Here is a 12,536-nt window from a genome sequence, read left to right as displayed (position 1 = left end):
TCTTCCAAACCTCAGGTTCATTACTCATTTTAATTGAAAGGGCTGATTGTACATATTCATTGAAAGACTCATTCTGTCAACCTCATGTTAATAAAGTTCAAAACCTTTATTGTAGCATCTGTGATCATTGTAACTCACACACTGACCTTAGATCAGTTCGTTCTACTGTTCTCAACGACTCCTAAAATAGTATCTAAAAGAAGCAAAGAGGCCAACTGTTTTCTGTAGAAATTAAGAAACATTTATCTTATCTGTCATCTTCAGGAAGTGACTCTGTTCAGATCAGAAGCTCCAGAACAGCTGCAGTGTGTTTGGTTCTGCTGTGTGTTCTTCTGCTGACTGCAGTCATAGTGCTGTGTGTCCACATCCATACAAACAACACAAACTACACACAAGAGACACACCAGCTACTGACCAACATCACCAACCTCACAGAAGAAAGAGATGAGCTAATAATACAGAATGAAAATCTGTCAAATGAGAGAAACCAGCTAATAAATCAACTTTCAATTCTTGGTAAAGACGGTAAGTTTCTTCATTCTATGTATCTGGATCTCCATATTATAATGTAGTGTATGCTATATATTCTTTGAGTAAACAATCTGCAATAAGTTACTGGTGGTTAAGTGTAGAGGTCTTCATGGGTTCACTTAGATCGGAAAACCCAAGGTCCGAATCGAGTGGTTCAAGTCTAAAACTTTGATGAGTGCCTCGGATGCGGGTTGAGACTGACATTTCATCTCCCTCTGTTTGGTTCTAATTAATGTTAAAAACAGAATCAATAAACAAACAAATAAATAAACAAACAAACAAACCTAAGCCATTCAAGAGAATGAATGCGGGGGTATCATTATTAAAATTAATAAAAATGTCATTGTCATTTGAGGTGGAACATACTGTACATCTTATATCCGGTTTATCTCCTTGAAATTACAGTACTTGCTGATATTGATAATAGAAAACCCCCCAAATGCAGAATATTGCAAAACTAATGAACTCATTCAAAATAAGAAAAAAAAACACAAAACTGAATAGTTTTATGCTTTTTCTCAAACAAAACAATTTGTGAAAATCCACAGAAACATATTCTCTCACATTTTTGACAAAGAATACGTGATCTGGCTTATGGCAACATGGTTAAAAACATAGCTAACATGCATGTTACAAAGAAAGATCTGAGAATGAATTTCATTTACAAATAAAGTAGGAAGATAAATCTACACCTGTCATGTTGTTTCTTATTTGTTGTTTCTGATTTTGGTCTTTCAGGTAGTATAACAAAACAACAACAATTTATAGTGTGCTCCTTCGAATAAAAAGAAATAGCAGAAAATGTAAGTAAAATTAATTAGTTGATTTCCTGTCGATACTCCACTTGTACTGCGTCTTGTCGCAGCAGTTCCGGTCCCGCTCCTCTGCAGCCATCCGGCGAAGCTCACGCATTCTTCTATAAGAGCAGTGGCGTTGTTGCAAATGCTGCGCCGTTATTGCAGAGACCTGCACTCCGATGACGGCCACAGCGAGTGCGTTTCCTGCTTGGGGAAATCCCATGCAGATGCCACGCTCGCTGGCACTGATTGTTCTCACTGCGAGAACATCAGTCTCGCCTCTCTGTGCTCGCGGGTTGCTCGAGAATGACTACGCCCCTCGCGCCCTCCCGTTTTCTTCCTCGCAGGGACCTGTGAGGAAAAAACAGCGGGGCAGAGGATCTCAGTGCACGGCTGAGAGCGAGCTCACGTCGGATCAGATCCCGCGTGCCTCGCCCTCGCCACACAGAGAGGTTTCTCCCGTCCTCTTTTCTCAACCTGACCAGCGCCTCTGCTAGCACGAGTGGTCTGATCTCGTTTGGGGGGAGTGACGAAGAGCTGAATGATGACAGCATGTTATTGGCAGCTTCGGACACAGAGGAGCTGTCGGGCTCTGTAGCTGACCCCGCCCTCCTGCCTTCGTCAGCTCCCAGCGCCACCAAACCCTGGCTGGACGCCGAACTTTTCCGCGTCCTCTCTAAGGCGGTGGAAGAGCTGGGTCTGGAGTAGTCTCCACCGGAAGAGCCATCTGGCTCCTTGTCAGCGATCCTCGCCGTTCTTCCCTGAAGTTTCCGCTTCTTCCGCCCTCACCACGGTCGACGGCGCTGAAGAAAAAGGGTACGAGAAAATGCCTCCTCTAGATGAGTCAGTGGCCGCGCATCTCTGCCCGCCCTCTGCTATCGGCTGGAAGGCAAAGGCAAACCACCCATCTACACATTCTATGGCGGTCCTCCAGGTCTTTCAGGCCAAACTCCTCTCTTCCATGGACGAGTCTGTGCCTGATCGTGCGACTCTCAGGGAGCTGAGAAGTGCTACAGACCTGGCACTGCGCACCACCAAGACCACCACCCAGGCGATCGGGATGTCCATGGCCAGCCTAGTGGTGCTCGAGCGCCACCTGTGGCTAACGCTAACGGAGATCAAGGACACAGACAAGGTCCCATTCCTTGATGCCCTGATTTCCCCCAGCGGCCTCTTTGGTCCGGCGGTCGAAGGGTTTGCTGAACGTTTTACTGAGGCATAGAAGTCGTCCCAGGCTATGCGACACTTCCTGCCCAAACACTCCAGCTCCGTAGCTGCTTCCAGTCGTCCTAAACCGCCGACTCTGCGGCCAGCTCAGCCTGCCGTCCCCGCCACTCAGCCTGCCAAGCCGCAGCAGACGCGAGGGAGTTCCCGTTCAGCCAGACGCCAACCTTTACCTAAGCACCAGGGCACCCGACCTAGGATAGCGTTGGACCCAGCGCCTCCGGCGTCTTCCTGATCTGCAGAACAGGAAGAGGAAGGGACCGAGTTACGCCACGGCCGGACCGCCCCCCAAACAGCCTCTCTGGAGCCTCTTATCACCCCGTTCAACACCGGGTGTGGAGGGAAATGTGTTTGTTGCTATTATAGGGCCCGTACAAGTGCCCAAGCAACCACCCGCTGTTATAGTGGGAAAAATAAAACACAAACATTCTCAAAAAGAGAGCAAAATTCCTCTTCCGTGTCTCACGAGTGCCCTGCCCCTGTGCAGCCGGCCACTCGAGTTTATCCAACCCCTCGCCACACGGGCCGAGGCCTGGCAAGGTCATCCTCGGAGTGTCAGAGTGGGTTATGGGGATAATAAAACGAGGTTACTCGCTTCAGTTCGCTCGAAGACCCCCGCACTTCAGCCCATGTTCTACGCTCAGAGGTGATGATTCTGCTGGAAAAAGGACCAAAAAAAGAGTTCCTCCAGCTCAGAGCGAGTCAGGTTTCTACAGCCGTTATTTCCTCGTCCCTAAAAAGGATGGCGGCCTCCGGCCCATCCTCGATCTCAGACGCCTAAATTGCGCCCTCATGAAAAGGTCGTTCAGGCTGATCACATTGAAACAGATCCTCTCGCAGATTTGGCCAGGAGACTGGTTTCTTTCCCTGAACCTAAAAGATGCATACTTTCACGTCCAAATAGCCCCCCACCACAGACGATTCTTGAGATTCGCCTTCGAGGGAGTGGCTTATCAGTACACGGTCCTTCCTTTTGGACTGTGTCTGGCCCCCGGCACTTTTACGAAGTGCATGGACGCGGTTGTCGAAATATAAGAGGTTCTGGAACAATTAGCCAGGCCGGGCGTGACCTCCTTGAGTTTAGCCAACTTTAGCCTTGGGTCTTTTTTATGCTTCCCTTAAGCATTGAATTCTTAAGGTGGTGTAAATTGAGTCGTTCCTCTATCAGCACGGTGTGATTGAATTGTGTTCCCGTAGCGTCTTTAGACAAGACGCAGTACGAGTGGAGTATCGACAGGGAACGTACTCTGTTACTATCGTAACCTCGGTTCCCTGAGATACGGAATGAGTACTGCGTACTTGCCGTGCTGGATAGCTGCAAAGTCGAAGAAACCTGAGTTCCTATGGCGAAACGGCCGCTTATATAGCCAGACGGCTCCACCCATTCTGGCGGGCTCTGGTGGGCTCCGTCGCCATAGGCTCGTGCAGCTCCACTGCCGAGCCATTGGTTTGTTTTTTACACACTGCACGAACCAATGGCTGTGCATTTTCACCGCGTGATTGAATAAGGCTTCAGTCAGAAGGAAAAAAGGCTTTTCCCGTAGCGTCTTTAGACAAGACGCAGTACTCGTTCTGTATCTCAGGGAACCGAGGTTACGACAGTAACCAAGTACGTTTTTCATGTTTAACAACTGATATAAAACATTAAATGAATAATATACCCACAAATTAAATTTTTCTTAAAATTTACTCCCTTTCACACCATCCAAGATGTAGATGAGTTTGCTTCTTCATCAAACTTAGCATTACATTAGTTGCTCAACAGTGGATCCTCTGCAGTGAATGGGTGCCGCCAGAATAAGTCTAAACCACTTAAGTAATGGTAAATCTCTCCAAATTTGTTCCGATGAAGAAATAAATGCATCTTTATCTTGGATGGCCTGGGGTATCTAATTTTCAGCAAATTGATTTTTAGGTGAATTATTTCTTTGACAGGTCAGTGCTTGGACAACCCTAAATGGATAACGTACAAGCGCAATTCTTACTATGTTTCCTCTGAGTGGAAGAACTGGGTTGACAGCAGACGAGACTGTTTGCAGAGAGGAGCAGATCTGATCATCATAAACAACAAAGAGGAACAAGTGAGTGAAAGATTGTGTTTGAGTCAGTGCTGAATACTGCGTATGGTCTAAATGTATAATATTTAATTCTAGGAATTTATTACAAAAGTTACTAGTGCGAACATTGTGTGGATTGGTCTGACTGACAGTGATAATGAGGGGGTCTGGAAGTGGGTTGATGGCAATGCACTGACCACTGGGTGAGCAGCTTGTTCTCAATCTTCAGTCACACTGTTGTGTACGAAAAAAGTTAATTTAAACTATAACCTCTTCACAAGCAATATCAACAAGAGTGTGATGCTTTAACTTTCAATGTTAACCTATTTGAGCCACATTTATTACATGACACATAAATACTGTTGAAATGATGATCTGTTGTTGTAGGTTCTGGGCAAACACGGAGCCCAATAACATTGCTGGAGATGAGGACTGTGCTGTATCTAGCTTTTATTGGGCTGATTTTCCATGTCATTTCACCTTTGTATGGATTTGTGAGAGGGATTTAGAGGTTTAACAAAGTTGTTAAATCAAATCTGTACCTCCAAAGCAATGCAGTAACCAAATAGATTTGCATTAAAACAGTAAGAAGATACTTTTTATTATTATTATAATGGATATTTTATGCTAATTTAAATAATGTTAATAGAAAAATGAGAAGATATTAAAACAAATGATAAATCAAATTGTGCACTCATTTGTCAATGCAGCCTCTTGTGTGTAATATTTCTTAAATTGTCATTATTAAATAAACTGGGAACATGTGGCTCACCAAAACAACTCACTCCTATTCAATCACTATATACATATACACTCACCGGGGTACAAGGTGCACCTTGCTAGCACTGGGTTGGACCCCATTTTGTCTTCAGAACTGCCTTAATTCATTGTGGCATAGATTCAACAATGTGCTAGAAACTTTCCTCTGAGATTTTGATCTATACTGACGTGACAGCATCACGCAGTTGCTGCAGATTTGTTGGCTGCCATCCATGATAAAAATCTCCAGTTCCAGCACAGGTCTATTGGATTAAGGTTTGGTGACTAAGTGTATTTGAATATAGTCAGGGCCGGAGTGGGATCGATTTTCAGCCCGGGAGTGTAATGCTCAAGACCAGCCCACCACCTATCCCCATCCAACCCCCTCCCACCTTGGTGGAATCTGGATAAATGAAGTGACTGATCTGTTCTTACTATCCTGTTATATTTATTTTTGACATGTTTCAATAAAAAATATAACTAATGTAAATATGGTCATAAATATCAATAACAAATCACATACTGAGTTTTCTGCAACAAAGAGTCCAACTGTTACATTATGAAAAAATGGTTTGCATTCAAACAAAAATAAAGTAGTGCAGTAAGAAATATACTTTTTGCACTATTGTTTTTTTATATCCACGTCAATGCAATAAATAAAATAATGAAATAAATTATATGAAACATTTCTGCCACAAAACATATAACTGTAATATTATTTAAAAATAAAGTTCAATTCAAAATCGAAAGCTGACAAGCAGTCATCAATAACTAAATGGAAAATCAGTAAGGATCTCGAAAGAAAGAAAGAAAGGCCTTCTACCATTCTTCACAAGTTTTGGTTTACACTCAGAACTGAAAATGGCAAAGCCTTACAGCATCAACAACCGTCTATGCAGTGCACTGGTTTCTGCAACTTTGTTTATTACTGTCTATAGACATGAGGAAAAAATTCCTTCAATGTAAGTCACTTTGGATAAAAGCGTTTGCCAAATGCATAACTGTAAATGTTGCTAGTCACTGTACCTTGAGTCGCCAGTTCACGTGTGCTTGTTTGTCTTCTTGAAAAAATATTTGTCAGTTTGGCACATTTGGCCGCGTCATCCTCCAATGCCTTTCTTTTTTTTAACCTGGCTTTTTCAGCTCCTCCAGGCATCTTTGGTCTTTCTGCGATTAGCGCACTCTCGCTAACTCACACCACAGCATTAATGGTTTTGGTTTGTCTCCATGGCAACGACCTGGGACATGTGCTTGTGTAGAGGAAGAGAGTTGCACGTCCTGATTTTGCTGAGTTCGACATGTTCCTGGGTCAACATATTTTGTTGACCCTGGGAACAGCATTTTAATCCAAAAATTTTGTCTTGACCATATCTCTACACCTAAACCTAACCTTACCCGTGAGTAATACCTAAAATCAGATTTAATGATAGATGAATGATACTGATGTACAAGCACCAAATTAGGATTGTAAGCCTAAACTTCACAAAAACTATAAACTTCAAACCTGATACTCACAACCGGCGTAACGTCATAGAATATGTCTCTGAACAGATTCACTCCCATCGGATCGAGGAAGTGGACTAACCTTACAACATGCCAAAGAGTTGTTGTGTGGTTGGGTGCACTAATAATGTTTGTAAAAACCCAAATTACTAACCCAGGCTACCTGCCATCATCATCCATATCTTGCTGTTATGGAAATATCATGAATTACAGATGATGCTATCGAAAGCGAAGCCAGGCTAGTTGTATGGCTGGACAGAAAAGTGCACTCAGTACTCTAAATATAAAGACATAATATATACATTTAAAGATGTTTACTTTCAAATACGAAGTAAAATCATTCACTGGCTTACCTGGTGAGTAAATGTCCGGGTAAGACACCTCTGGCCACTGGGTGGGGTTGTTACACCAATTTGACGCTGGGATAATCAGGGGACATGTTTTTAAATTGACCACATTAAGTTTGTGGATGTATCTTTCACGCTCTATGGCAGGCAGGGTGGACATATAATTACTTGACATGTTTAATCTTTAGTGATTTCTTAAGTTATTCACGCCAGCCGGCTGTGTACGGACGTTGCTTTGTGCCGCTGTTTTGTATTGAAGTCTATGGGAAATCTAGTTTATTTTCCCCTAAAAAGGGGCGGTGACGAAATTGACAGTTAAGTTCCCGGATGTGCCGGTAGTACGTATTGGCTAATCACAATGTTGTTCCTGGGTCAACAAAGATGTTGACCTAGTAACACGAGAACAGAAAACATCACATTTTAATGTTAAATTCAAATCTAGTGTTATTAGCTTAGTTATCAGTCACACAGTAACTTAAACACATATACGTTATTCTTTGTATGTAAAACAAACAAACAAACAAACAAAAAAAAAAAACAGCAGGCGAGTCTGCCGGCCCAATTTATGAGCGGGGCAGAGCGGCACACCGGGAATTCTCCCGGTTCTCCTGATGGCCACTCCGGGCCTGAATATAGTGAACTCATTGTCATGTTCAAGAAACCAGTATGAGTTGATTAGAGCTTTATGACATGGTGCGTTGTCTGGCTGGAAGCAGCCATTACAAGATGGAAACACTGGGGTCATAAAGAGATGGACATGGTCAAGGAACAATACTCAAGTAGTTTATGGTGTTTAAATGATGCTCAGAAAGGCCTAAAAGGTCAGTAGCCCCTCACTGCAGAACAAAAGATCCAGGGGGCGGGGTTGGATCCACATCCAGGGGGTGGAGATTGGTAGGTTTAGGGGTGGAGATGGGTAGGTTTAGGGGTGGGGATGGGTGGGTTTAAGGATCAGGGGGTGGAGACAGGTAGGTTTAGGTAAATGTAAGGTGGGAGGAGTTGGATCTAGATCCAACCACACCCACTGGATCTTGTGTTCTGCAGTAAGGACCATCTCTAAAAGGTGCCAAGAAAATATCCTCCACACATTACACCACCACCAGTAGCCTGAACCATTGATACAAGGAAGGAATTCTGACCCTATCATCCAAATGTTGCAGCAGAAATCGAGACTCATCAGATCAGGCAACCTTTTTCCAGTTTTCTATTTTTCCAAAGTTTAAAAACTAAGCTCAGAATCAATTCAAGATAATCTCAATGCATTCGGAAAATCTCAGAATTGATGCAGAATCATTTCTCGATTCACGATTCATCAATTTATTTCCCCAGCCCTAGCTCAGAGATGTTCTTCTGCATTCATCGGTTGTAATGAGTGGTTATTTGAGTTACTGCTGCCTTTCTATCAACTTGAACTAGTCTGGCCGTTCTCCTCTGACCTCTGCCATCAACCAGGTATTTTCATCCACAAAACTTCCACTCATTGGATTTTCCCTTTTAATAAAATTCTAATTTGCTGCTTATTGACAGTAAGTAAGGTAAGTAAAGTTATGTTTAGGTATTGGGTAGGGATAAGGGAACTAGAATATAGACATAAAGAATAAGGCATTAATATGCGCTTTAGAAGCAATAATATAAAGCCAATATGCTAGGAATATGCTATCACTTCTGGCAAGACACAGGAATTAATTTGGAGCCACTCTCATGGGTTTCTCTAGCTGTTGAGTGTACATTGGTTATACACTTGCTAATACGGTGCATTATGGGATTGAATGAGTGCACTCAATAAAGTCAACTATCCTTTCGGACACCACTACAAATGACTGTCCCCTCAAATAGAGCACTATAGGGGGCGACATAGTCACTGAGTTATTAAATTATTATATGTTATGATAGTATAGCAGCTGAAGTATCATGATACCAATATCACAATACTAGGAGTGTCCCCGAATAGTCAAAAATTCGATTCTTCAATAGGAGGAGCCTGATTAGACTACCAATCTCACAGTCGAATATTCGCGGGGTGTTATGATCGTGCCATTTTGGCTATATATCAATGTCTGATTTCACATAGAACTACTGGTTATCTCCCAATAAGTTAATATACAGCCTATTAAGATAAGAATCTGAAAATAAAGAAGCTTTAAATAAATATTTTTAACGTGCGTGAATAAATCCACCCCTATTCATTTAATTTTCCATATTCCGTGACCGACAGAGGAGCATTTTGGCGGCAAGGATTTAAATCTTTAACAAGACCAAGTGAAAGACTGAATTTTTTTTAGATCAGGTAAGGTATAAGTTATTTCAAAACATTTCATCCGGTTTATAAATATTGTGTATATATTATTTATCTAGAATTAGATGCATTTGGTTGGGTTGCGCTGCAGTAAAGCATTTCATTGAAGTAACTTACTACAATGATTAGCAGGACAAACAACAATACAAAATATTAATAACTATGTTCAGGACTGTCATATGCATAACATTATAATTATAATAAAACGCTGTGAATTTTTAGTTTAGTTGCCATGTTTCTGCACATTGTTGCGTGAAGAACGCATTTACAAAAGGAGTTCATTCAGAGCTGCGCAGAGACGTTCAAATGCATTAATTTGGGGCAATTTGTTCAGATAAAATGCCTTATTGTGGGGAAGTCGTGGCCTAATGGTTAGAGAGTCTGACTCGTAACCTAAAGGTTGCAAGTTTGAGTCTCAGGCCCGGTAGGAATTGTAGGTGGGGGGAGTGAATGTACAGCGCTCTTGAGCAAGGCATCGAACCCCCAACTGCTGTGTGCGTGTACTTAGGATGGGTTAAATGCAGAGCACAAATTCCAAGTATGGGTTACCATACTTGACCACGTCACTTTCACAAAAGGAGTTTATTCAGAGCCGCGCAGACATGTTCATGTGCATTCATTCAGGGCAATTTGTTCACATAGCCTATAAATCATAATATTAACTTTATGTTGTATAAATAACAAAGTGTATTCTATATGAGATAAATTATGAGTTAAATCCCATTGATTAAAATCCCATTGCTATCAAATGCTTCATTCTACTGGTCATATTCAGAGCGCGCAGCTCAAATGCAGAACATTAATATCTACTGTCGTATAGCCTACATAATATTATAATGAGAGCACTGTTGTAAAAAAATTACAGGTTAACTATATTTTAATCAAAACATAAAACATTATTTTTGTATCTGCGAGATGTCCGTTACACATTTTCCCTGTGTGTTAATGTCAGTAATTATGACTGACGAATGTCTGACTTGACTCTTGGTAATGTATTTTGCCCCGCCCCCAAACATAAGATTCGACTATCAGTCGACCAGAGCCATAGAGAGAGAGAGTAGCGACAACTCCGTTGACTCCAATGGACTGGTTTTTTACAGCAATGGCGGATCATGGAGCCGATCAATAGTTCCCGGAAGTTCGCGCTCATACTATCAGCGCCGCAGAGATGCAGCAGAAGAGACCGCTGTGATGAACTTTTAAAAGGTAATATATTTATAGGACAAAATTGTATATTATCAGCACATCTAATCAAATTACCTTGTGCATTAAAACAGATTATTATTAGATTATTCCTCACTTAATTAGTAGATTTACGGGATGTTATTCATTCTCTTCAGGCAGTTTCATTCGTTGTTGTGTAATTAAGGCTTTTAAACGTGATTTCTGCTGCTGGGAAGTTATTTAATAGATTTAGATTTATTGCAAAGGATGCTGATGGACCTGAGTGAGAATAAAAAAAGTTTAAAATAGGCGAGCAGTTTTCATTTCAGAATCATGCTAGGCTAAATTTCCAAAATTGTTTAAAATGTCTATTTTATAGAAGTAATCACAATAAACCTGTACTGTATTTTATACTTAAATGTCTTAGCTACTGTAGAAGCACTGTGTTGAAGGAACAGATGCCACAGGACTGAAATGTGATGGAGCAACACTTAACCATCTCTCCTGTGTTTTTCTCCTTCTCTGTCTGGCTCAGAACAAGAACCACCTGAAGACTCCCTGTAATGAGATATCACCCTCACAACGAGTCTCTTCACTGGGTTTGGCAAGTCTTTCCCTGTTCTTTGTGAAAAAGTGCCAGTTCCCATATGATTACATCACATTTTGTTGGTGTAATCTATAGATTGCTCCTGCTGACTATATCCAGCCTCTCATGAAGACTTCAGATGACCAGCACCTGTGAAGAGATGACGCCAGCCACTTCAGATGAAGCTGACTGTGACTCTGAATAAACATACAAAACTGCTAAATATTCCTTTCATCGTAATCAACATGATCAAATCACGTAACCATTGCTTTCATTTGTTCATTGTTTCTGAACTCATGACATTACTTAACTGCATGATTTGTATCGCCTAATTTTAGAACATTTCTGCCATATGAGCATTACTTTGACACCGTTACACCTGTTAACAGAACTCTTATTTGTAATGTAGAAACATTCATTTTCTGTAAAGCTGCTTTGAAACAATGTTTGTAATAAAAAGTGCTATACAAATAAATGTGAATTGGACAAAACTTTATGCATCATTTTTTCTCCTCTCCGTGTCAGTAGGGAAACCATACATTCACACTCCTTTCTGTGAGTGACTGGAGCACTCCCATGCAGCACAGCACACTATAGCGGAGACTGTTCAAGGACAGCATGCTTTATTGCATGTAATTAAGTGCATAACAAAAGTTAACATACATCAAATATATGGTTAAATGGGTAAAAATGTTTTAAGTTATTTTCAATTTGAATATACTACAAATATATATTTATATATTAATAATGGAGGGGTGCACAAGAATCAAAAACATTAAAAGAGATTAATTCCCACTTAATCTTAAAATATCTTCACTTATTTGGAATGAATTTTCAAAGACAACAAACTTAACATTTACCATGAGATTAATAAAACGACAATGAACATTAAGATGTGATTGCACTTGACTAACAAGTTGTTAGAAAACACACACACACACACACATAATTATATTTATACAGAGAGGCTGAAGTTACTTGGTAAAGGACCACGATGTCGTTTATATAGCAAACATGGACTTTTACCATGATAACATCAACCTAAAATATGTTAACAGGGCAGGTAAGGATTACTGACCACGTTAATCCTCAAATATTAGCGGATTTGATCTTTTAAAAACAACACTGATACAGCTACATATACTACGTATACATTATTTTATAAATAATGTAAATAAAGTATTTTATTGTCTACTAATTACCAAAAATCGCAGTTCTGTCTCACTATAGTCACTAACTCAATGCATTCCAATTGCCCGCTATGAACTTCCT

General features: G+C 41.0%; 1 protein-coding gene across 1 annotated transcript; it reads left to right on the top strand.

The window, feature by feature from the left end:
• Window positions 1-197: 197 nt before the first annotated feature.
• Window positions 198-5,179, top strand: LOC131534577 (CD209 antigen-like protein C; the record flags this gene model as incomplete). The annotated part of the gene is made up of 4 exons (XM_058767558.1): window positions 198-525; window positions 4,488-4,633; window positions 4,706-4,812; window positions 4,997-5,179. Coding segments are annotated over 4 exons (711 nt in total), but the record flags the coding sequence as incomplete, so codon positions are not given.
• Between the last annotated feature and the right edge of the window lie 7,357 nt (window positions 5,180-12,536).

Source organism: Onychostoma macrolepis, chromosome 03, assembly GCF_012432095.1.
Source record: "Onychostoma macrolepis isolate SWU-2019 chromosome 03, ASM1243209v1, whole genome shotgun sequence".
NCBI classification, from domain to species: domain Eukaryota; kingdom Metazoa; phylum Chordata; class Actinopteri; order Cypriniformes; family Cyprinidae; genus Onychostoma; species Onychostoma macrolepis.
Note: the sequence above shows the minus strand (reverse complement) of the source record. Positions and strands in the feature narration are given on the sequence as shown.